This window comes from Diorhabda carinulata, chromosome 4, assembly GCF_026250575.1.
Source record: "Diorhabda carinulata isolate Delta chromosome 4, icDioCari1.1, whole genome shotgun sequence".
NCBI classification, from domain to species: domain Eukaryota; kingdom Metazoa; phylum Arthropoda; class Insecta; order Coleoptera; family Chrysomelidae; genus Diorhabda; species Diorhabda carinulata.
Window position 1 is genome coordinate 33,794,039 of NC_079463.1, and position 21,843 is coordinate 33,815,881.

Here is a 21,843-nt window from a genome sequence, read left to right on the forward strand (position 1 = left end):
TATCCACAAAGGATCAAACTTTGAGGAAAAAAATCATAAAGGTCCTAAACGATGATAGTATGGCGATTCAATAAAAAAAAAGTGAGGGTTTCAAAAATCGACAATAAATAAAAAATGATCAACTTTGAAGCCCTGTATTTTGAAAAATATCAACAATGAGAATGTAAAACTGACATATTTGATAAAATGATATATCCTGAATCGATAAATGGGACTAAAAAAGCTTTAGGACTAATAGTTTGGAAGATATTACCAAAAGAATAAAATTGAATCACTTTCGATGTCATAAAATAATGTTAGACACTAAATGACTGTTTGAAAACAATTTTTTTACAAATTAATGTTTTTTTTTGTGTTGATTTATGTTGGTAATTGTGACAGGAATATGAAAAAAGAAGAATTATCTATAGTACAAAATCTAGCAGAATCGAGTCATCAAAAAACGTGGTTAGAATTTTCGAAAAACATAGTTGGATTTAAAAAATCATATCTTTAAAAATAACTTATAAATCGAGCTAAAATTTCGATTGAATATCCACAAAGGATCGAACTTTGAGGAAAAAAATCATAAAGGTCCTAAACGATGATACTTTGGCGATTCAATTGAAAAAAAGTGAAGGTTTCGAAAAACTACAATAAAATAAAAATGACCAACTTTGAAGCCCTGTATTTCGAAAAATATCAACAATGAGAATGTAAAACTGACATATTAGATAAAATGATATATCCTGAATCGATAAATAGGACTAAAAAAGCTTTAGGACTAATAGTTTGGAAGATATTACCAAAAGAATAAAATTGAATCACTTTCGATGTCATAAAATAATGTTAGACACTAAATGACTGTTTGGAAACCATTTTTTTACAAATTAATGTTTTTTTTGTGTTAATTTATGTTGGTAATTGTGACAGGAATATGAAAAAATAAAAATTATCTATAATACAAAATCTAGCAGAATCGAGTCATCAAAAAACGTGGTTAGAATTTTCGAAAAACATAGTTGGATTTAAAAAATCATATCTTTAAAAATAACTTATAAATCGAGCTAAAATTTCGAATGAATGTCCACAAAGGATCGAACTTTGAGGAAAAAAATCATAAAGGTCCTAAACGATGATACTATGGCGATTCAATAAAAAAAAAGTGAGGGTTTCAAAAATCGACAATAAATAAAAAATGATCAACTTTGAAGCCCTGTATTTTGAAAAATATCAACAATGAGAATGTAAAACTGACATATTTGATAAAATGATATATCCTGAATCGATAAATGGGACTAAAAAAGCTTTAGGACTAATAGTTTGGAAGATATTAGCAAAAGAATAAAATTGAATCACTTTCGATGTCATAAAATAATGTTAGACACTAAATGACTGTTTGAAAACCATTTTTTTACAAATTAATGTTTTTTTTGTGTTAATTTATGTTGGTAATTGTGACAGGAATATGAAAAAATAAAAATTATCTATAATACAAAATCTAGCAGAATCGAGTCATCAAAAAACGTGGTTAGAATTTTCGAAAAACATAGTTGGATTTAAAAAATCATATCTTTAAAAATAACTTATAAATCGAGCTAAAATTTCGATTGAATATCCACAAAGGATCGAACTTTGAGGAAAAAAATCATAAAGGTCCTAAACGATGATACTATGGCGATTCAATAAAAAAAAAGTGAGGGTTTCAAAAATCGACAATAAATAAAAAATGATCAACTTTGAAGCCCTGTATTTTGAAAAATATCAACAATGAGAATGTAAAACTGACATATTTGATAAAATGATATATCCTGAATCGATAAATGGGACTAATAAAGCTTTAGGACTAATAGTTTGGAAGATATTACCAAAAGAATAAAATTGAATCACTTTCGATGTCATAAAATAATGTTAGACACTAAATGACTGTTTGGAAACCATTTTTTTACAAATTAATGTTTTTTTTGTGTTAATTTATGTTGGTAATTGTGACAGGAATATGAAAAAATAAAAATTATCTATAATACAAAATCTAGCAGAATCGAGTCATCAAAAAACGTGGTTAGAATTTTCGAAAAACATAGTTGGATTTAAAAAATCATATCTTTAAAAATAACTTATAAATCGAGCTAAAATTTCGAATGAATGTCCACAAAGGATCGAACTTTGAGGAAAAAAATCATAAAGGTCCTAAACGATGATACTATGGCGATTCAATAAAAAAAAAGTGAGGGTTTCAAAAATCGACAATAAATAAAAAATGATCAACTTTGAAGCCCTGTATTTTGAAAAATATCAACAATGAGAATGTAAAACTGACATATTTGATAAAATGATATATCCTGAATCGATAAATGGGACTAAAAAAGCTTTAGGACTAATAGTTTGGAAGATATTACCAAAAGAATAAAATTGAATCACTTTCGATGTCATAAAATAATGTTAGACACTAAATGACTGTTTGAAAACAATTTTTTTACAAATTAATGTTTTTTTTTGTGTTGATTTATGTTGGTAATTGTGACAGGAATATGAAAAAAGAAGAATTATCTATAGTACAAAATCTAGCAGAATCGAGTCATCAAAAAACGTGGTTAGAATTTTCGAAAAACATAGTTGGATTTAAAAAATCATATCTTTAAAAATAACTTATAAATCGAGCTAAAATTTCGATTGAATATCCACAAAGGATCGAACTTTGAGGAAAAAAATCATAAAGGTCCTAAACGATGATACTATGGCGATTCAATAAAAAAAAAGTGAGGGTTTCAAAAATCGACAATAAATAAAAAATGATCAACTTTGAAGCCCTGTATTTTGAAAAATATCAACAATGAGAATGTAAAACTGACATATTTGATAAAATGATATATCCTGAATCGATAAATGGGACTAATAAAGCTTTAGGACTAATAGTTTGGAAGATATTACCAAAAGAATAAAATTGAATCACTTTCGATGTCATAAAATAATGTTAGACACTAAATGACTGTTTGGAAACCATTTTTTTACAAATTAATGTTTTTTTTGTGTTAATTTATGTTGGTAATTGTGACAGGAATATGAAAAAATAAAAATTATCTATAATACAAAATCTAGCAGAATCGAGTCATCAAAAAACGTGGTTAGAATTTTCGAAAAACATAGTTGGATTTAAAAAATCATATCTTTAAAAATAACTTATAAATCGAGCTAAAATTTCGAATGAATGTCCACAAAGGATCGAACTTTGAGGAAAAAAATCATAAAGGTCCTAAACGATGATACTATGGCGATTCAATAAAAAAAAAGTGAGGGTTTCAAAAATCGACAATAAATAAAAAATGATCAACTTTGAAGCCCTGTATTTTGAAAAATATCAACAATGAGAATGTAAAACTGACATATTTGATAAAATGATATATCCTGAATCGATAAATGGGACTAATAAAGCTTTAGGACTAATAGTTTGGAAGATATTACCAAAAGAATAAAATTGAATCACTTTCGATGTCATAAAATAATGTTAGACACTAAATGACTGTTTGAAAACCATTTTTTTACAAATTAATGTTTTTTTTGTGTTAATTTATGTTGGTAATTGTGACAGGAATATGAAAAAATAAAAATTATCTATAATACAAAATCTAGCAGAATCGAGTCATCAAAAAACGTGGTTAGAATTTTCGAAAAACATAGTTGGATTTAAAAAATCATATCTTTAAAAATAACTTATAAATCGAGCTAAAATTTCGATTGAATATCCACAAAGGATCAAACTTTGAGGAAAAAAATCATAAAGGTCCTAAACGATGATAGTATGGCTATTCAATTGAAAAAAAGTGAAGGTTTCTAAAAACTATAATAAAATAAAAATGACCAACTTTGAAGCCTTGTATTTTGAAAAATATCAACAATGAGAATGTAAAACTGACATATTTGATAAAATCATATATCCTGAATCGATAAATGGGACTAAAAAAGCTTTAGGACTAATAGTTTGGAAGATATTAGCAAAAGAATAAAATTGAATCACTTTCGATGTCATAAAATAATGTTAGACACTAAATGACTGTTTGAAAACCATTTTTTTACAAATTAATGTTTTTTTTGTGTTAATTTATGTTGGTAATTGTGACAGGAATATGAAAAAATAAAAATTATCTATAATACAAAATCTAGCAGAATCGAGTCATCAAAAAATGTGGTTAGAATTTTCGAAAAACATAGTTGGATTTAAAAAATCATATCTTTAAAAATAACTTATAAATCGAGCTAAAATTTCGATTGAATGTCCACAAAGGATCAAACTTTGAGGAAAAAAATCATAAAGGTCCTAAACGATGATACTTTGGCGATTCAATTAAAAAAAGTGAAGGTTTGGAAAAACTACAATAAAATAAAAATGACCAACTTTGAAGCCTTGTATTTCGTAAAATATTAATACTAACGATCTCAAATTGTAACAATTGATGTAATTATTCATCCTGAATGAATAAATAGCATTAGAAAGGCTTTCGGACTAACAGTTTGAAAGATATAAGCCACTAATTGAGGTTAAAACTTTGATTTTCAATTCACCTTATTCGGAATTGATTTAAAGCGCTTTTTTACTTTTGTGACGTATTTAATACAGTACAATTTAATTAAAATCTTATTGCCGGTCATTTCTAACCTCTCCGATCATACAACTAGTGACATCTTGTCTTCTAATCGCGAGTCGACCATGTTGCCAGTTCTAAACACTAAAAATCTAATTACACCACAGTGGCGTCCGGAAAGGGATTAAAAAAATGTGTAAATGTTGGAAAAATTTTTATTTTTCATTATAAAAACAACGGAAAATATATTGTAAACAAAGATTTCGTATTTTATTGTCCTTATAGTCAGTCTTATCACATACGTCACCGGTCTCCTAACCTATAAAACGAATCGGTTTTTGCAACAGTACCGAATGAACGATTTCCGTGAATCTAATCGGATGCGCAGTCGCCCTAACCGTTACTAAATAAACACTATTATCGTCCGCTTCCAAAATAAATTTCAAATAAACCTTTTTCCGATACTGAGTAATACTGGACGATAAAATTCGATTGACGCTTCTACCCGGAGTATCGATTACGTTCGATTCGACGATAAAAGCGATCGCCGATTTTTTTATTTCCGGCGTTAGATACTCGTGATTCGTTAGGAATTTTCCCACGCATGCGCACCATTTTTCCGGTATACCGGCCTCCGAACACGATCGCTTCTCGGGTATTTTCGAAAATAAGCTCGTACAATTCGCGCAAACTCTACTACCGGTTACCGTATAATTTTCCACCGATGAAGATAGTACGTCTTGTAAAGTTACGTATAAGTCGTAAGTACTAGTTAGTTTTTTCGAATTTTGTTTAAAATTTTCGTATTTATCCGGGTGTTGTCGTTGAAACCACGTCGGAATCGATATAAAATTCATCGGTAATCGTTCTTCGTACCACCCCTGTATAGTTTGACGTATATCGCCGAATCTTATACCGTGATCCGCTAGTAGTACCACCATACTGTCGTTTAAAATACCGAAATTACCTAGTTCTTCGAAAAATATTTTGAAAATTTTATCCATGCGCGAAGGCGAGTTTATAAAGTTGTGACTGAAGGTGTTCATCCAAAAGATTCCGAAACTAGGATTGTTCTTGAACGCTAGCGCGAAATCTTTCGCTACTTTCAGTATTCTTTCGCCTGAAATTAATTAAAAACGAAAGTTGGTATGCGGATATACTACCAACTGTTGAAAAAAAAAGTTACTAACAACTTTAAACCATACAGTTTCATACTTTGATTCTTCTTCTGTTCTCTACGGTAGATGTAAACCGATAAAATATCTATTAGGACTAAAATTAACCAGTGGGTGGTTTTTTTTAAACGGATATTCATTTTTCTGTATTGAAAGCACCCAAAGAAATATAAAATCAAGTAGAATCATTTTAATGTTAGTTCTATTAGTCCAAAGTTCATTATACATCATAAAAAAGAAGAAGAAGAAACCTTATAATTCACATTTACTAAATATATATTTTACGTTTCTAAATATTCTTGATTTTAGGTGTCTTCTATTTCAAAATTAGTTTTTTCAATAATTTTTGAAAGATATACAAGTTTTTCTTTCTCCCTGTATATATAATACGCCATAAATAGACTTTCTAAATATTATAATTTCAAAGCACTTCGAAATGTCAATATAAAAGACCAATAAATATGGAAAAAGAAGAATCAGCAAGTTGACCAACTTCAAACAACAAATAATCATTTAATTGTATTGATAGATCAAAATAGTTTAGCATTGTTGCCGTATTTATTTTTTTTATTTGGAAACCGCGACTTACCTTGTGATTCGGGTCCCGCACAAAAAGGCATCGTATCGACGAGTTGAGTACTTATCGTTTTCGAAGCTTCCATGTAAGTTTTGAAATAATAATCGGTGGGAGGATCTTTGAAACCTTTTTTAAGATAATTGAACGTGGAAATATCCGTCCAATCTTCGGCGTAAGCCGTTGCGTAACCCGCGTTTCGAAAATCGTACCATATCATCGGACATTTATCCAACATTCCCACCAATTTCGGTTGACAGATCTTATTCGATTGTTTCAAGTTCAAACCTGATAAGAAAGTGGGGACTAATTGAACATTTTTTCATATTTTTTTATTAAGAAAAAAAATCTACCCTGTATCACTCACCTGTTAATAAAGCATTAAAATTAGGAAATGTATTATCATCAATTTTATTATACCCCAAAAATTCAGTGAAATTATTTTCGAGGATAAAGTTTTTAGTAAGCGGCATAGTCCTTTCGAAATTCAATCGTGCTACACTGTCTATAACAATGAACAAAACACTCAAAGGTTTTTTCTTCCGTTCTTTTTGATATGTAAATCGATTTTTCATTTCTTCTGTGACGATTACAGTCGTGTGGACGTTTTCGTATATTTTATCAGCACCCAAATAACATTTTACCCATACGGTATCGTTAACAAGTTTCACAGTCGAATTGAACGAATGACAATCTGATACTCTGAAACATATTTCTATTCTATACATCATTTGATAGAGTTTCTAATGAAATAATACTAAAAACACATATTAACTGAAGGGGGCTCGTGAGCTAAAGCTGATAAAGGCCATCATGTCTACCAAAATCTTTTACGTCATATGTCAAATTATAAGTCAATGTTTTGGTTATTATAACATTTTCTGTAGGAATCAACTCACTTAAAACCAACATCGGGATATTCTGCAGCTCCATGTCTTTTAACGTAACTATAACAGCAATCGACAGTGTCAGTTTGCGCATAATATCTATCGAGGTATTCGTTTTTGATGTGTAAATATGCTGTATTATTGACTACATCCGTGTAAGTAAGTAGATCCAGATCAGTGCAATTTATGTACGGCAAATATTTGTAAATGAGATTCGTTTCTTCGGAAAATGCGGGAAAATTCGGCATTTTACATTTTTCGTTGTTTATAATGAAATCTGTAAAATGGAATGTGATAGATTGTTATTTTAATAACCAGCTTTTGTAAAATCATTTGTTTAACGAATTCAAGGACTACCGCATTGTCACATGTGGCATTTTTTCACTTAAACACTTAAAAAACATGCAGCTTAAACTAATGTATATATCCAAGAAGAATATTGAAAGAAAAACGAATGAAAATAAATAAAAAAAAGAAAATCGATATTTAATTTGTTAATAAAGTAATTATAAAAATAAAATTCACAGGGTGTGTAGATTGATGCTTTAGTTCTATTTAGTGATAAACAACACAAGGTTATTTCCATTAGTTCGGGAGATATGATAAAAATAGTGCTAAAAGTCTTGAAGAATAAATTTTTATAGGAAAATTTCCCATTTTCTATAATAATAATTTGATAAATATCTAGAAATCAAGTACAACTACTAAATTATAGTAGATACGGGGTTTACGATATAATTTAGATTTCTTAAGAGATATTTACATGCGAACAAATATTAGAATGAACATACGGTTAGTTTTGAACGATAAGTTAAATGAGAACACTAAAATACTGACAAAAAAGAGATACAACTTTAACATCTTGTATTTCAGAAAATAGTAACAATAACATTTTAGAAAAAAGAAAGATACGTACCTTCAAAAGCAACAACGGCAAATATATAATGAAAAGTTAACAGAAAAAAAATCATTATTCAGTAAATTATCACTTTCAAATTGAATTAATCCCACAATATTAATCTATATGTTATATCCGATACAGTTTAATGAAGAATTATATAAACAATATTGTGATAATCTTTTGAACCTGGTTAGCTCAACAGTAATTATCGTTTCGCTTATTTCTATTCAGTTCGGGATTTATATACTAACAAATCTTAATGATCTGAATATTATTTGAAAATAAATATCGGTAGTTCAAAGTTAGTATGGTAGCAAAAATATTGTTAAAATTATAAGAAGCTATGTCTCAAATATTTATTTATGCTTAAATGGTGACTTATTCGATCCTAATAGATAGACAACCAATTATACAGTATATTGTCTTTGACAGTAGGAGTCTCTAGCCACCATTTGATACCGAAATTAGTTGTCAGTATAAATTAAAATCATTATTATAATATTAAATTGCTTAAAATCATCACAGGTTTCTTTATTAATATCACTTATAATTGAGAAGTGATTTTTATAATACTTTAATCTTAGTATGTTTCTTTTTTTAGTTACTAGAGGGATATATTGTTGTCGAATTAACTATTCCATGTCTATGATGTATTATCGATATGTCACTAATGTCATTTGGATAACATTGTTTTGCTTTTCTAATTTTTGAAAATTGTTTGTTGCAACGGGAATTAACTAATACTATTATTTTATTATGATAGGATTCCTTTGAATACATGACGAGTCAAATGTTTTTTTTTGCATTAGTTACAGGTATGTACCGATGACAATTAGTCGAAAAAACATTATACTTACACGGTTTGTTGTATCCCCATTTCTTTATATAAATCCAATATTTTCTATATTATTATTGCTTATTTTCCAATTTATTTAGTCTACTTCTTGAAATGAATATTAAATATAGTAGAATTAATATTTCTATTGACTAAATGTGAAAATGTTCGTCAGTAATTTGTTAAACTTTCCACCATACTGTATTCATTTATTTTTATAGAATTTTTTATAACTTGGACAAACTAGTTGATTTTTTTAAAGATTGATTATTTTTAATCACAGTTGTGATATTCATGAGATAAATTAACTGAGGTTAGTGACTTTAGACAAGTTTTTTTTTCACACATGTATTAAAGTATGAAAAAAACTTGTTTAAATAATATAATTTGGTAAACATGTTTTAAAAATTAATAATGAGATATTTATGAGCAAATAGAACTAGTTTCCTTTGTATGTATATATAATTATATATCAATCTGTTAACAAGTTGATGATTTTACTCCCAGTTTTGGGAGGCAAAGTTAATATTAATTTGCCCCCAATTTACGAATTTGTGTAATTTTCAAATATTTTTATAGTTTATTTTTGATTTTTTTTCCAATATACGAACGTCTCTTGAAATTTGTGTCGCTTATTTGCGATATTTTGATCTGAATTATTTTTTAAAGTCAAAATTGAGTTTCAAACTTGTACTTTACACTTCCGTATCTTTTTTAATACCCCTCGTAGTTAATTTCTGACATACAAATACATTTTAGAAAAAGTCTCCAGAAAATTGAGTCACTAGTTTGGAATATTTTGCTCTGAATAATTTTTAAAGTCACAGTTGAGTTTCCATTTTGTACATAGCTCACTATTATTTTTTTACTTGAATTATGAGCTCCCTATAAGCCAAATTTTTGCCTATGTGATTTTCAAAGTGCAGTTACGTAGATTTTCTTAACTTACCTTATTAAATAATTAAAAACAAGAATAATGCAACATTTATTTCCGATGAAAATAGCAAGAAATTACATAAAATTCTAACACGAGAATTAGATGTGGTTATCAACAATTAATGCTTGCATAGAAAAATATCATGTTCATGTACAAAAACACCATGACGAATACGGTGATGGGAAGTGTCGATCATTTCTTTTTGGCCTGCTGCAGTCCAGCTCCGGCGTTGAATTTAAAGAAAATAATATCGCCATCTTCCACAACGTAATTCCTACCTTGTTGTCGATATTTACCTGAAACGAAAAATCATTTTCCCAATTTCGATACAGTTTTAAATCATAATTCTACCTGCAGCTTTACAGGCAGCTTCGGAACCTTCGTCTTTGAAATCCTGAAACTTCATTACTTCGGCCATTATGAAACCTTTTTCGAAATCGGTATGGATACGACCGGCGGCTTGAGGTGCTTTTGTTCCTTTCTGAAATTTATCCAAAAACAATATTATAATAAACGTCCGCCATTTCACGTCAAATGCCAATTGTCAATCACAGATCTATATCACAGCATATCATCGTATAATTTCCAGTGGTAAAAATGATAAATCACAGATCTACATCACAGCATACAATTTTATAACTACCAACGCGAAAAGAAAATCACTCTTTTAAAGTGATAATTACGAATTACATGAAATGAGATTCCGTTGATATACGAGGGGTGTCTAATAAATTTTGTATCGACTATGATATAGAAAGATTTTTATAATTAAATGATACATACAACCACAACTTTTCGTTTCACTTCAAATGCCAGTTGTCAATCACAGTTTTACATCACAGTATATAATTTTGTAACTTCCAACACAAAATAAAACCAGAGGTAAAAAGAGATGACATGACATTTCGTTGATATACGAGGGGTGTGTAATACATTTAGAATAATCGGGGACTAGGGGTTTGAATACTCAACTGATGTTGCGTAAATAAAAGTAAAGATGGCGTCTGGTGGTGCGTATATAAGTACATGTACCAAATATTGGAGCTGGTTGGTGTTATTTGCAGTTAGGATTGGAGTGAGGGTATTACATTGTTCTGAAGGGTTCCAATAAATGAAAACCGGTTCACCTTTGCTATAGATATTGAAAAAAAAGTTTTTTATCTTGATTTTAGGTCTAGTTATTGATTTTAATTTGATTTTCTATGAAAGAAAGTCGTAAAAACAAGATAAATTGGGGAAAATTGTTGAAAAAAATGTTTTCCAGTGACTTTATTACGATTCAAAATATTTAAATGTGTCGATTTGAATATTCCGTTGGCGTACTGCTACTTTTCGGGCCCGTTCACGCGAAATTATTCGAAAATTTGAACGCCGCGTTCTTGCCGTTTTCCACATCATTCTTATTTTTCCGGATGGGAGAAGAGAGAGGTTATTCTCATGCAAATTCGGTCGGTAGACAATTTTAGGGCAACCGTAATTTATTTACTTTAACATTGGCAGTTAAATGGCGAGACCATTATTTTCATTTGTAACAATTTTCCAATCTACATTCAACGAATATTCTAATAAGGAAAATGAAAGACGATGGGGTTTTGGTTAACTGTCGTGGGAGGGAATTCGACGAAGATTTCCTCGATTTAAACGCCTTTATGAACATTCGAAAAGGACCGTTTAATTATTATTCATGAGAAAAGTTTATTTTTCCCTAAATTCGCGAAAAAACAATCGCCATGTGGCAACGACGCAATTTTTTCTTCTAGTTTTAGTTATAGATTGACGTCATTTAAGATGGCGGCGGGGCAACAGCTGATTGCGCGTACAATTTACGAAAATACAGTGTTGTCAAATCAAATTTATGTAGTTAGATATAATTTTTTTTGATAATTGTTGTGAAAATATATAAAATAAAAATTTTTGTCGTTTTATTTACCTGGATTGTCCAAGCTTTAACTTCGTCGGCTCCGGCCGTGAAAAAATATTCTAATTGTAAAGTTTTGTATCCTTGAACAATGATTTTGTCCAACGCGCTGAAAAATCAAATAATAACGAAATTTCTCGAATAAATATCAAAAAACAGATCGAAAAGTTGTCTTAATACTTTAGTTTCGGATATAACCTCAAAATTTCTTTTTAAAACGAACTATCGAAATACCGAGAAAGAAGAAAAATCATTGGTGACCAAATCTGGAGACTACGGTAGACGCGGTGGCATACATCTTGAATTGTTATAAGATTTGGTCGATTTTTCACGATTCCCTTTCGCAATTCTACGTTTTTGCGTCTTTCCACTAATTGGAATCATCAATTCGTCGTTTTTGGTCGATGGCGAGCGTCTACTTTGAACAGACCTTCCGCAAACCCAAATATCCATATTTAGGATCTCTGCCATCTTAAATCAGCTTCGTTATCGGTAATTATTTCCATAATTTCATCGCGATATCTTCTTCGGAAAGTCTTTTGCTTGTAACTTCCTTGTAAGTTTGAATAATTTCCATATTTTGGTTTCAAAATAAACGCCTTTAAATCCTGGATGTTTTTCTATTTCTCCAAGTTTTTCTCCGCCCGCTTCTTCTTCTTCTCGGCCACAATGAGAACCATCGCGCTATTTTTTTAGAACGCGAGTTTTTTTGAGGTTATGTCTAATTGAAAATCATATTATTAACTCCATCTATGCGTCGATTTACGAATTTTTTAGTCCGCGTAACAAGCGGACACAAAAATTAGAATGTGGTCCTTCGAGCCGTACAACCGAAAATATTTTTCGGTAAATTTTTATCCGAAGATCGATTCGTGTCTAGATCCGGACCGTTTTAACCTCATTTTCGATGCGTTATACGTCTCGGCAACGGAAAAATTAAACTTAATGACAATAATAGCATCTGTACTCTGTATATTATTTTTTTTTTTTTTTTTGAAGAGAGACAGTTCGATCTCGAAACCTATAATTACGGGGGAAGGAATTACCGGGCCGATGAAGACGATTCCGTGGTCGGAAATCGAAATGAATTTATTTTTTGTAAATTTTCAATCGGGGTAGATCGAAAAAAAATTGTACAACCCCGATTCTTTGGAGGATTTACTTAAATCGTGACACATCGCAATCCGATGTGATCGATTCGGTGAAATATTGGAGTTTCGACGAGACTGCGCAGACCAACAGTCGACCAAATGAGTTGGCGACTCCACAAGGAAGGAAATGAAGGAAAAACGGACGCGTTCGGTTTAGTAGAAGGCGTTGTTTCTTCAATACAATCCACCGGGTGATAAATCCGTTATTACAATGTACAAAATGCAGTCTATTTACCAGATTTAGTCTCCTCGGGTTATTTTTCGTTTCCGGAATTGTTTTCGTATTAAGTCGTTTTGTGTTGAAGCGTCGCGTCCGATTCGATTTTTCTCGTTAAATAATTTGTTTATCAGTGCCTGGTATAAAACGTTTACGTGGATACGTCTATTAGACAAGATTGCGTGTCGATAATCGTAAATTTTGCAAATTGAATCGAAACCATAAAGACTAATAAGACGTTTCGGTTATACCAGCGTCGAATTCGTGTTTTTCGAAACATTTTTCTATTTTTTTTTTGTTCATTTCATGATTTCGCTCGTTAAATTTTCAACTGTACAATCTTTAGTACGAATTGTCGTATTTTTCGAAAAATTTCGGCCATACAAACTTCAACTTCGGTTCAAATAAAATATTAGGTTTCTGTAAAACGGTTTTTACTAAATTTCAAACTCAGTTTTTTCACTAAAATCACTCTCAAGTCTTCTTTCTAAACTAGCGTTGTCAAAATACCGCATAACTTTGACATTGACATTATCTGTCGTCTGTCAAATTTCTTCTTCTTTAATTTCTTGTATTTTTCTCGGACATTTTCTTCTAAACTTCCCTTATTTCTTGAGCACAATTATTTCCAGACCATTTTTTAAATTCCTTCACGTTTTGTCAACACGTAATTTCGAAAAAATTTCGTCCTTGAACCATTCGTCCTTTCGCTATTCATCGGAATTCGGTAATATGTGAATAACCCTATATTTAAACGTATTTAGGGACATTCTAATTCATTAAAATTGACACTAACGACCTTAAATTTAGTTTAACGACGTCAATTTCTTTCTAAATAAGAAAACAGAGACGTATCCAGCCCGATTTTTTCGACGTAATCACTTTTTAGTTCCGCACAATATTATTTTATGAATAACCCTCGTAATTTATTTACGATTTACATACTAAACACGCTATTTACATTTTCGATGTCCTGGAAATCTGTAATTTACCGTAAACCAAAGAAAAAAATTATAAAAACGACAACTTATTGTAAACAGGTTACAAAAAATAAAATAAAATATTAATACGGTAAATAAGTAAGCGGCGCATTCACCAATTACATAATAACAGTACCGGCTTCACGGTTTGTGTTATCGGAGGAGTATAATTATTGAAAAAAAAATAATTTTTCTTACCTAGTTGTGGCGTTATCTTCTAGATATTTTTTCCGCAATAGTGGATCGTCGAATTCTTCGAGCAATTTTTGTTCGAACGCTCCCGAAAACGGTATAATGATCGATCCGGGATCGTTTTTGTCGACCCATTCTTTGATTTTAATCAACCTATTTTTAAGACGCACAAATTAATTTTACCTGGCGTTCGGTTACCGCGTCGGACATATGTCGAACGATTCTATCGTGAAGGGATTAACAAATCAGTCAAACAAAACAAACAAACAAACAAAAAAGAAGAAGAATATAAACCGCAAAATGTATTTTTTTTTGTTGGAAAGATGTGTTATTATTCCTTCAGAATTCCGATTCAAATTTAATTGGGATAATTCGAATGATGGTTTTTTTGGGATGTAGGTCGAGTAATTAGTGACAGCTTGAATATAGTTACCTTTTAATTCACGTACGGGTTGTTCGATAAACGAAATTTCGATTTTAATAAAATTTTATTCTTTGTTGTTCAAAATTATTTATTCCAAACCAACATTTTCAAGCCATTTTGGCAATATCTTTTGTCGATTATAAGTATGTACCTTAATTCTTGAACATATACGTCTGCCTGTTTGTCCTATATATTCTTAAACGTACAAATTACGATTTTTTCAAATTATTTTTGTATTTTGAACGTCTACGGGACTTTTAATCGGAATTTCATATGAATTATCTTGTGTATAAGTCAGTAAAATGTCAAAAATAGTCATAATTTCTTAAAAATCTAGTTTTTTCGTTTTTTTTTATCAATTTTCACAAATTTTCTACTCATTTTTCTTCATTTTGACGTAGGTTACACATTTTTTTCGTATATTTTGTACCGAATATGAAAATGTTCCTTAATTCTTGAACATATACGTCTGCCTGTTTGTCCTATATATTCTTAAACGTACAAATTACGATTTTTTCAAATTATTTTTGTATTTTGAACGTCTACGGGACTTTTAATCGGAATTTCATATGAATTATCTTGTGTATAAGTCAGTAAAATGTCAAAAATAGTCATAATTTCTTAAAAATCTAGTTTTTTCGTTTTTTTTATCAATTTTCACAAATTTTCTACTCATTTTTCTTCATTTTGACGTAGGTTACACATTTTTTTCGTATATTTTGTACCGAATATGAAAATGTTCCTTAATTCTTGAACATATACGTCTGCCTGTTTGTCCTATATATTCTTAAACGTACAAATTACGATTTTTTCAAATTATTTTTGTATTTTGAACGTCTACGGGACTTTTAATCGGAATTTCATATGAATTATCTTGTGTATAAGTCAGTAAAATGTCAAAAATAGTCATAATTTCTTAAAAATCTAGTTTTTTCGTTTTTTTTATCAATTTTCACAAATTTTCTACTCATTTTTCTTCATTTTGACGTAGGTTACACATTTTTTTCGTATATTTTGTACCGAATATGAAAATGTTCCTTAATTCTTGAACATATACGTCTGCCTGTTTGTCCTATATATTCTTAAACGTACAAATTACGATTTTTTCAAATTATTTTTGTATTTTGAACGTCTACGGGACTTTTAATCGGAATTTCATATGAATTATCTTGTGTATAAGTCAGTAAAATGTCAAAAATAGTCATAATTTCTTAAAAATCTAGTTTTTTCGTTTTTTTTTTATCAATTTTCACAAATTTTCTACTCATTTTTCTTCATTTTGACGTAGGTTACACATTTTTTTCGTATATTTTGTACCGAATATGAAAATGTTCCTTAATTCTTGAACATATACGTCTGCCTGTTTGTCCTATATATTCTTAAACGTACAAATTACGATTTTTTCAAATTATTTTTGTATTTTGAACGTCTACGGGACTTTTAATCGGAATTTCATATGAATTATCTTGTGTATAAGTCAGTAAAATGTCAAAAATAGTCATAATTTCTTAAAAATCTAGTTTTTTCGTTTTTTTTTATCAATTTTCACAAATTTTCTACTCATTTTTCTTCATTTTGACGTAGGTTACACATTTTTTTCGTATATTTTGTACCGAATATGAAAATGTTCCTTAATTCTTGAACATATACGTCTGCCTGTTTGTCCTATATATTCTTAAACGTACAAATTACGATTTTTTCAAATTATTTTTGTATTTTGAACGTCTACGGGACTTTTAATCGGAATTTCATATGAATTATCTTGTGTATAAGTCAGTAAAATGTCAAAAATAGTCATAATTTCTTAAAAATCTAGTTTTTTCGTTTTTTTTATCAATTTTCACAAATTTTCTACTCATTTTTCTTCATTTTGACGTAGGTTACACATTTTTTTCGTATATTTTGTACCGAATATGAAAATGTTCCTTAATTCTTGAACATATACGTCTGCCTGTTTGTCCTATATATTCTTAAACGTACAAATTACGATTTTTTCAAATTATTTTTGTATTTTGAACGTCTACGGGACTTTTAATCGGAATTTCATATGAATTATCTTGTGTATAAGTCAGTAAAATGTCAAAAATAGTCATAATTTCTTAAAAATCTAGTTTTTTCGTTTTTTTTTATCAATTTTCACAAATTTTCTACTCATTTTTCTTCATTTTGACGTAGGTTACACATTTTTTTCGTATATTTTGTACCGAATATGAAAATGTTCCTTAATTCTTGAACATATACGTCTGCCTGTTTGTCCTATATATTCTTAAACGTACAAATTACGATTTTTTCAAATTATTTTTGTATTTTAAACGTCTACGGGACTTTTAATCGGAATTTCATATGAATTATCTTGTGTATAAGTCAGTAAAATGTCAAAAATAGTCATAATTTCTTAAAAATCTAGTTTTTTCGTTTTTTTTATCAATTTTCACAAATTTTCTACTCATTTTTCTTCATTTTGACGTAGGTTACACATTTTTTTCGTATATTTTGTACCGAATATGAAAATGTTCCTTAATTCTTGAACATATACGTCTGCCTGTTTGTCCTATATATTCTTAAACGTACAAATTACGATTTTTTCAAATTATTTTTGTATTTTGAACGTCTACGGGACTTTTAATCGGAATTTCATATGAATTATCTTGTGTATAAGTCAGTAAAATGTCAAAAATAGTCATAATTTCTTAAAAATCTAGTTTTTTCGTTTTTTTTTATCAATTTTCACAAATTTTCTACTCATTTTTCTTCATTTTGACGTAGGTTACACATTTTTTTCGTATATTTTGTACCGAATATGAAAATGTTCCTTAATTCTTGAACATATACGTCTGCCTGTTTGTCCTATATATTCTTAAACGTACAAATTACGATTTTTTCAAATTATTTTTGTATTTTAAACGTCTACGGGACTTTTAATCGGAATTTCATATGAATTATCTTGTGTATAAGTCAGTAAAATGTCAAAAATAGTCATAATTTCTTAAAAATCTAGTTTTTTCGTTTTTTTTATCAATTTTCACAAATTTTCTACTCATTTTTCTTCATTTTGACGTAGGTTACACATTTTTTTCGTATATTTTGTACCGAATATGAAAATGTTCCTTAATTCTTGAACATATACGTCTGCCTGTTTGTCCTATATATTCTTAAACGTACAAATTACGATTTTTTCAAATTATTTTTGTATTTTGAACGTCTACGGGACTTTTAATCGGAATTTCATATGAATTATCTTGTGTATAAGTCAGTAAAATGTCAAAAATAGTCATAATTTCTTAAAAATCTAGTTTTTTCGTTTTTTTTTATCAATTTTCACAAATTTTCTACTCATTTTTCTTCATTTTGACGTAGGTTACACATTTTTTTCGTATATTTTGTACCGAATATGAAAATGTTCCTTAATTCTTGAACATATACGTCTGCCTGTTTGTCCTATATATTCTTAAACGTACAAATTACGATTTTTTCAAATTATTTTTGTATTTTGAACGTCTACGATACTTTTAATCGGAATTTCATATGAATTATCTTGCATATAAGTCAGTAAAATGTCAAAAATAGTCATAATTTCTTAAAAATCTAGTTTTTTCGTTTTTTTTATCAATTTTCACAAATTTTCTACTCATTTTTCTTCATTTTGACCCATTTCACACATTTTTTCGTATATTTTGTACCGAATATGAAAATGATCGTTAATTCTTGAACATATACGCCTGCCTGTTTGTCCTATATATTCCTCAACGTACGAATTACGATTTTTTCAAATTATTATTGTATTTTGAAGGTCTACGGGACTTTTAATCGGAATTTCATATGAATTATTTTGTGTATACATCAGTAAAATGTCATAATTTTCCCAGACATCTAGTTTTTCATTAATTTTTACGAATTTTCCATTCATTTTGACACAAGACACTCCATTTTTCGTATATTTATGTTCATTTATTCTTAAATATATACGACTGCCTGTTTGACCCATATTTTCCTTAACGTACAAATCGCGATACTCAATCAAAAATAAATATTCTCGTTACAAGATTTTCATAACAAATTTTCCAATTGCAGTATAAAAAACTATCAGAAAATATAAGGATTGTTATATATTTTGTTTTTTTTTTATATATTTTTACTGATTCTCATCGATTTTTTCTTATATAACAAATATTTTTCGTCCAATACGAATATGTACGTTAAATCTTCAACATACACCAATAATTGTTTGTCCCATATATTAATCAACGTACGATTCTTACTGAATAGATTTAAATTTTCGTTCTTGTTCGATATTTTCAAAACTAAACAAGAAAATTATTCGTTCCTATTGATATTTTTCGAGATACAAGACGTTAAAGTCGATACAATATATTTTTAATTCGTTATTTATCTTTCGGTTCTAAATTTTCTTCATTATAAAATAAATTCGTGGCGGAATCGAAGTTTATATTATACAGGACGTCATCCATCAAATTAATTAAGTTCTCTCTATAAATATTGTCAGATCTTCATCGCTGAATTCATTTTATGAGATTCAATGGCGAATTAACGACGATTGATGGTAACGGAGGCGGTTTGGATCGTTCGATATTATATTTTGATATACTGGTTACGAAACGTCGATTTTGATTGCAAATATTTTGTAAAATTCAATGTCGTAGTTGAAAATTTGAAATTACCCACTTACCATTTGTTTTTTCTTTTAATATAATCCTTTTCGGACAAATTAACTAGATACATCGCAGGTTTCGACGTTAAAAATAAATATTTGTTAAGGATTTCAATCTGGAATCAAATTAAAAATGCGTTAAACAAAATCAATAATTGACGTTGACGGATTTGACATAATTATCAAATTTTGAAGTTTGACGTTTAAAATCGCGAACGTGTCGTTTAGAATTCGAATGATAAATCGATATGCTAAATAACAAAAAAAAGAAGAAGACAAAAAGAAACGATATCGATGGTTATTATTATTATTGAACACGCCTTAAATCGCCGGGTGGCGATTATTATACCACATCGACATTCTCGATACGGGGGTAGCGCGAAATTTAAACTCGAACACGATTTAAATGTCGTTTCGATTTTATTTGATATCGGAATAGTTTTATCGAAGAAAAAATGGGTGACGTAATGATAAATTCGATATTGATGAAACAATTATTACCAGTGGAGTTACGAAAATATGATAAATTTCAAAATGGCGACGGAAATAATATACTTACGTCTTTGGAATCCCAATCGGCGAATCTGATATGTTTCTTTTCGTCTACAAGGACTTGTTTGATTTTCATTAACGTATCCTGAAAGAGATAATTCGCTTTCAGATCCTAGTACGTGGTTCCAGGACGATGCTACCAGCATATCAGGTATTTTTGATCGAAAAATTTATAAATTATGTTTGTTTCGGGATTAAATGTACAATTTTCGGGAAATTTCGATTTTTTTTTTCGGGATACTGACATTTTTTTTCGTATCGAAAAATCCTTTCGAAAATTTAGGGAAATCTGAGATGAATTTTTTTTTATAACTCGCTTCGTATGATCGAGAGGGGGTCGTTGTAATTTTTTTTGGGTAGTATCAACGTTCCCCTTTCGATTTTTTTGTATTACAACGTTGCCAGTTCACAAACGTAGGTACTACAAATTTTAATAGTGTTATTTTTCGAAAAAAGATTTACTACAGCTTTCACCCTGTATATTTCTTACATATATGAAACTGAAAGAGTCCAATATGAACATTCATTTAGACACAAGTTTTCTCAATCGATTCTTATGAAAAATAAATCGATATCTCGAATGGTTTCGGAAATATTGAATTTTTTATGCAAGCACGTCATTTTTTTTTTCAATTTTGTTATATAACTTCCTTTCTATGATCAAGAGGGGGTCGTTGTAATTTTTTTAGGGCAGTTTCAACGTTCCCCTTTCGATTTTTTTGTATTACAACGTTGCCAGTTCACAAACGTAGGTACTACAAATTTTAATAGTGTTATTTTTCGAAAAAAGATTTACTACAGCTTTCACCCTGTATATTTCTTACATATATGAAACTGAAAGAGTTCAATATGAACATTCATTTAGACACAAGTTTTCTCAATCGATTCTTATGAAAAATAAATCGATATCTCGAATGGTTTCGGAAATATTGAATTTTTTATGCAAGCACGCCATTTTTTTTTTCAATTTTGTTATATAACTTCCTTTCTATGATCAAGAGGGGGTCGTTGTAATTTTTTTTGGGTAGTATCAACGTTCCCCTTTCGATTTTTTTGTATTACAACGTTGCCAGTTCACAAACGTAGGTACTACAAATTTTAATAGTGTTATTTTTCGAAAAAAAGATTTACTACAACTTTCACCCTGTATATTTCTTACATATATGAAACTGAAAGAGTTCAATATGAACATTCATTTAGAACCAAGTTTTCTCAATCGATTCTTATGAAAAATAAATCGATATCTCGAATGGTTTCGGAAATATTGAATTTTTTATGCAAGCACGTCATTTTTTTTTTCAATTTTGTTATATAACTTCCTTTCTATGATCAAGAGGGGGTCGTTGTAATTGTTTTAGGGCAGTATCAACGTTCCCCTTTCGATTTTTTTGTATTACAACGTTGCCAGTTCACAAACGTAGGTACTACAAATTTTAATAGTGTTATTTTTCGAAAAAAGATTTACTACAGCTTTCACCCTGTATATTTCTTACATATATGAAACTGAAAGAGTTCAATATGAACATTCATTTAGACACAAGTTTTCTCAATCGATTCTTATGAAAAATAAATCGATATCTCGAATGGTTTCGGAAATATTGAATTTTTTATGCAAGCACGTCATTTTTTTTTTCAATTTTGTTATATAACTTCCTTTCTATGATCAAGAGGGGGTCGTTGTAATTTTTTTAGGGCAGTTTCAACGTTCCCCTTTCGATTTTTTTGTATTACAACGTTGCCAGTTCACAAACGTAGGTACTACAAATTTTAATAGTGTTATTTTTCGAAAAAAGATTTACTACAGCTTTCACCCTGTATATTTCTTACATATATGAAACTGAAAGAGTTCAATATGAACATTCATTTAGACAC

General features: G+C 29.3%; 2 protein-coding genes across 3 annotated transcripts in view; both read right to left on the reverse strand.

The window, feature by feature from the left end:
* Window positions 1-4,760: 4,760 nt before the first annotated feature.
* LOC130893080 (uncharacterized) lies at window positions 4,761-8,388 on the reverse strand. 2 transcript variants are annotated; one of them, XM_057798869.1, is made up of 5 exons: window positions 8,112-8,388; window positions 7,208-7,472; window positions 6,676-7,010; window positions 6,324-6,596; window positions 4,761-5,679 (listed from the first exon to the last, which is right to left on the reverse strand). In XM_057798869.1, the coding sequence occupies exons 1-5, from the start codon at window positions 8,164-8,166 to the stop codon at window positions 4,874-4,876; spliced, it is 1,734 nt and encodes a 577-aa protein (XP_057654852.1). In that variant the 5' UTR covers window positions 8,167-8,388; the 3' UTR covers window positions 4,761-4,873. The 2 variants fall into 2 exon arrangements, with proteins under 2 accessions (XP_057654852.1, XP_057654851.1); XM_057798868.1 differs by having other exon boundaries at window positions 6,324-6,614.
* Window positions 8,389-9,903: 1,515 nt separating this feature from the next.
* Window positions 9,904-21,843, reverse strand: part of LOC130893083 (obg-like ATPase 1) — a 39,252-nt gene continuing 27,312 nt past the window's right edge. Inside the window, exons 6-11 of the mRNA XM_057798872.1 lie at window positions 19,979-20,056; window positions 19,438-19,535; window positions 14,333-14,479; window positions 11,799-11,895; window positions 10,220-10,349; window positions 9,904-10,164 (exon numbers count right to left, since the gene is read on the reverse strand). Coding sequence (XP_057654855.1) covers window positions 10,061-10,164; window positions 10,220-10,349; window positions 11,799-11,895; window positions 14,333-14,479; window positions 19,438-19,535; window positions 19,979-20,056 — 654 coding nt within the window. The 3' untranslated portion in view covers window positions 9,904-10,060. The remainder of the gene's footprint in view (window positions 10,165-10,219; window positions 10,350-11,798; window positions 11,896-14,332; window positions 14,480-19,437; window positions 19,536-19,978; window positions 20,057-21,843) is intronic.

Bases quoted from the DNA above. Each gene is read 5' to 3' on its own strand.
- LOC130893080 (XM_057798868.1), bottom strand. From the start codon at position 8,166: ATGATTTTTTTTCTGTTAACTTTTCATTATATATTTGCCGTTGTTGCT. The intron at 7,473-8,111 runs GTACGTATCTTT...TCCATTTTACAG, and splicing joins TGCCGTTGTTGCTTTTGAAG to ATTTCATTATAAACAACGAA. The intron at 5,680-6,323 runs GTAAGTCGCGGT...AATTAATTTCAG, and splicing joins TGCGGGACCCGAATCACAAG to GCGAAAGAATACTGAAAGTA.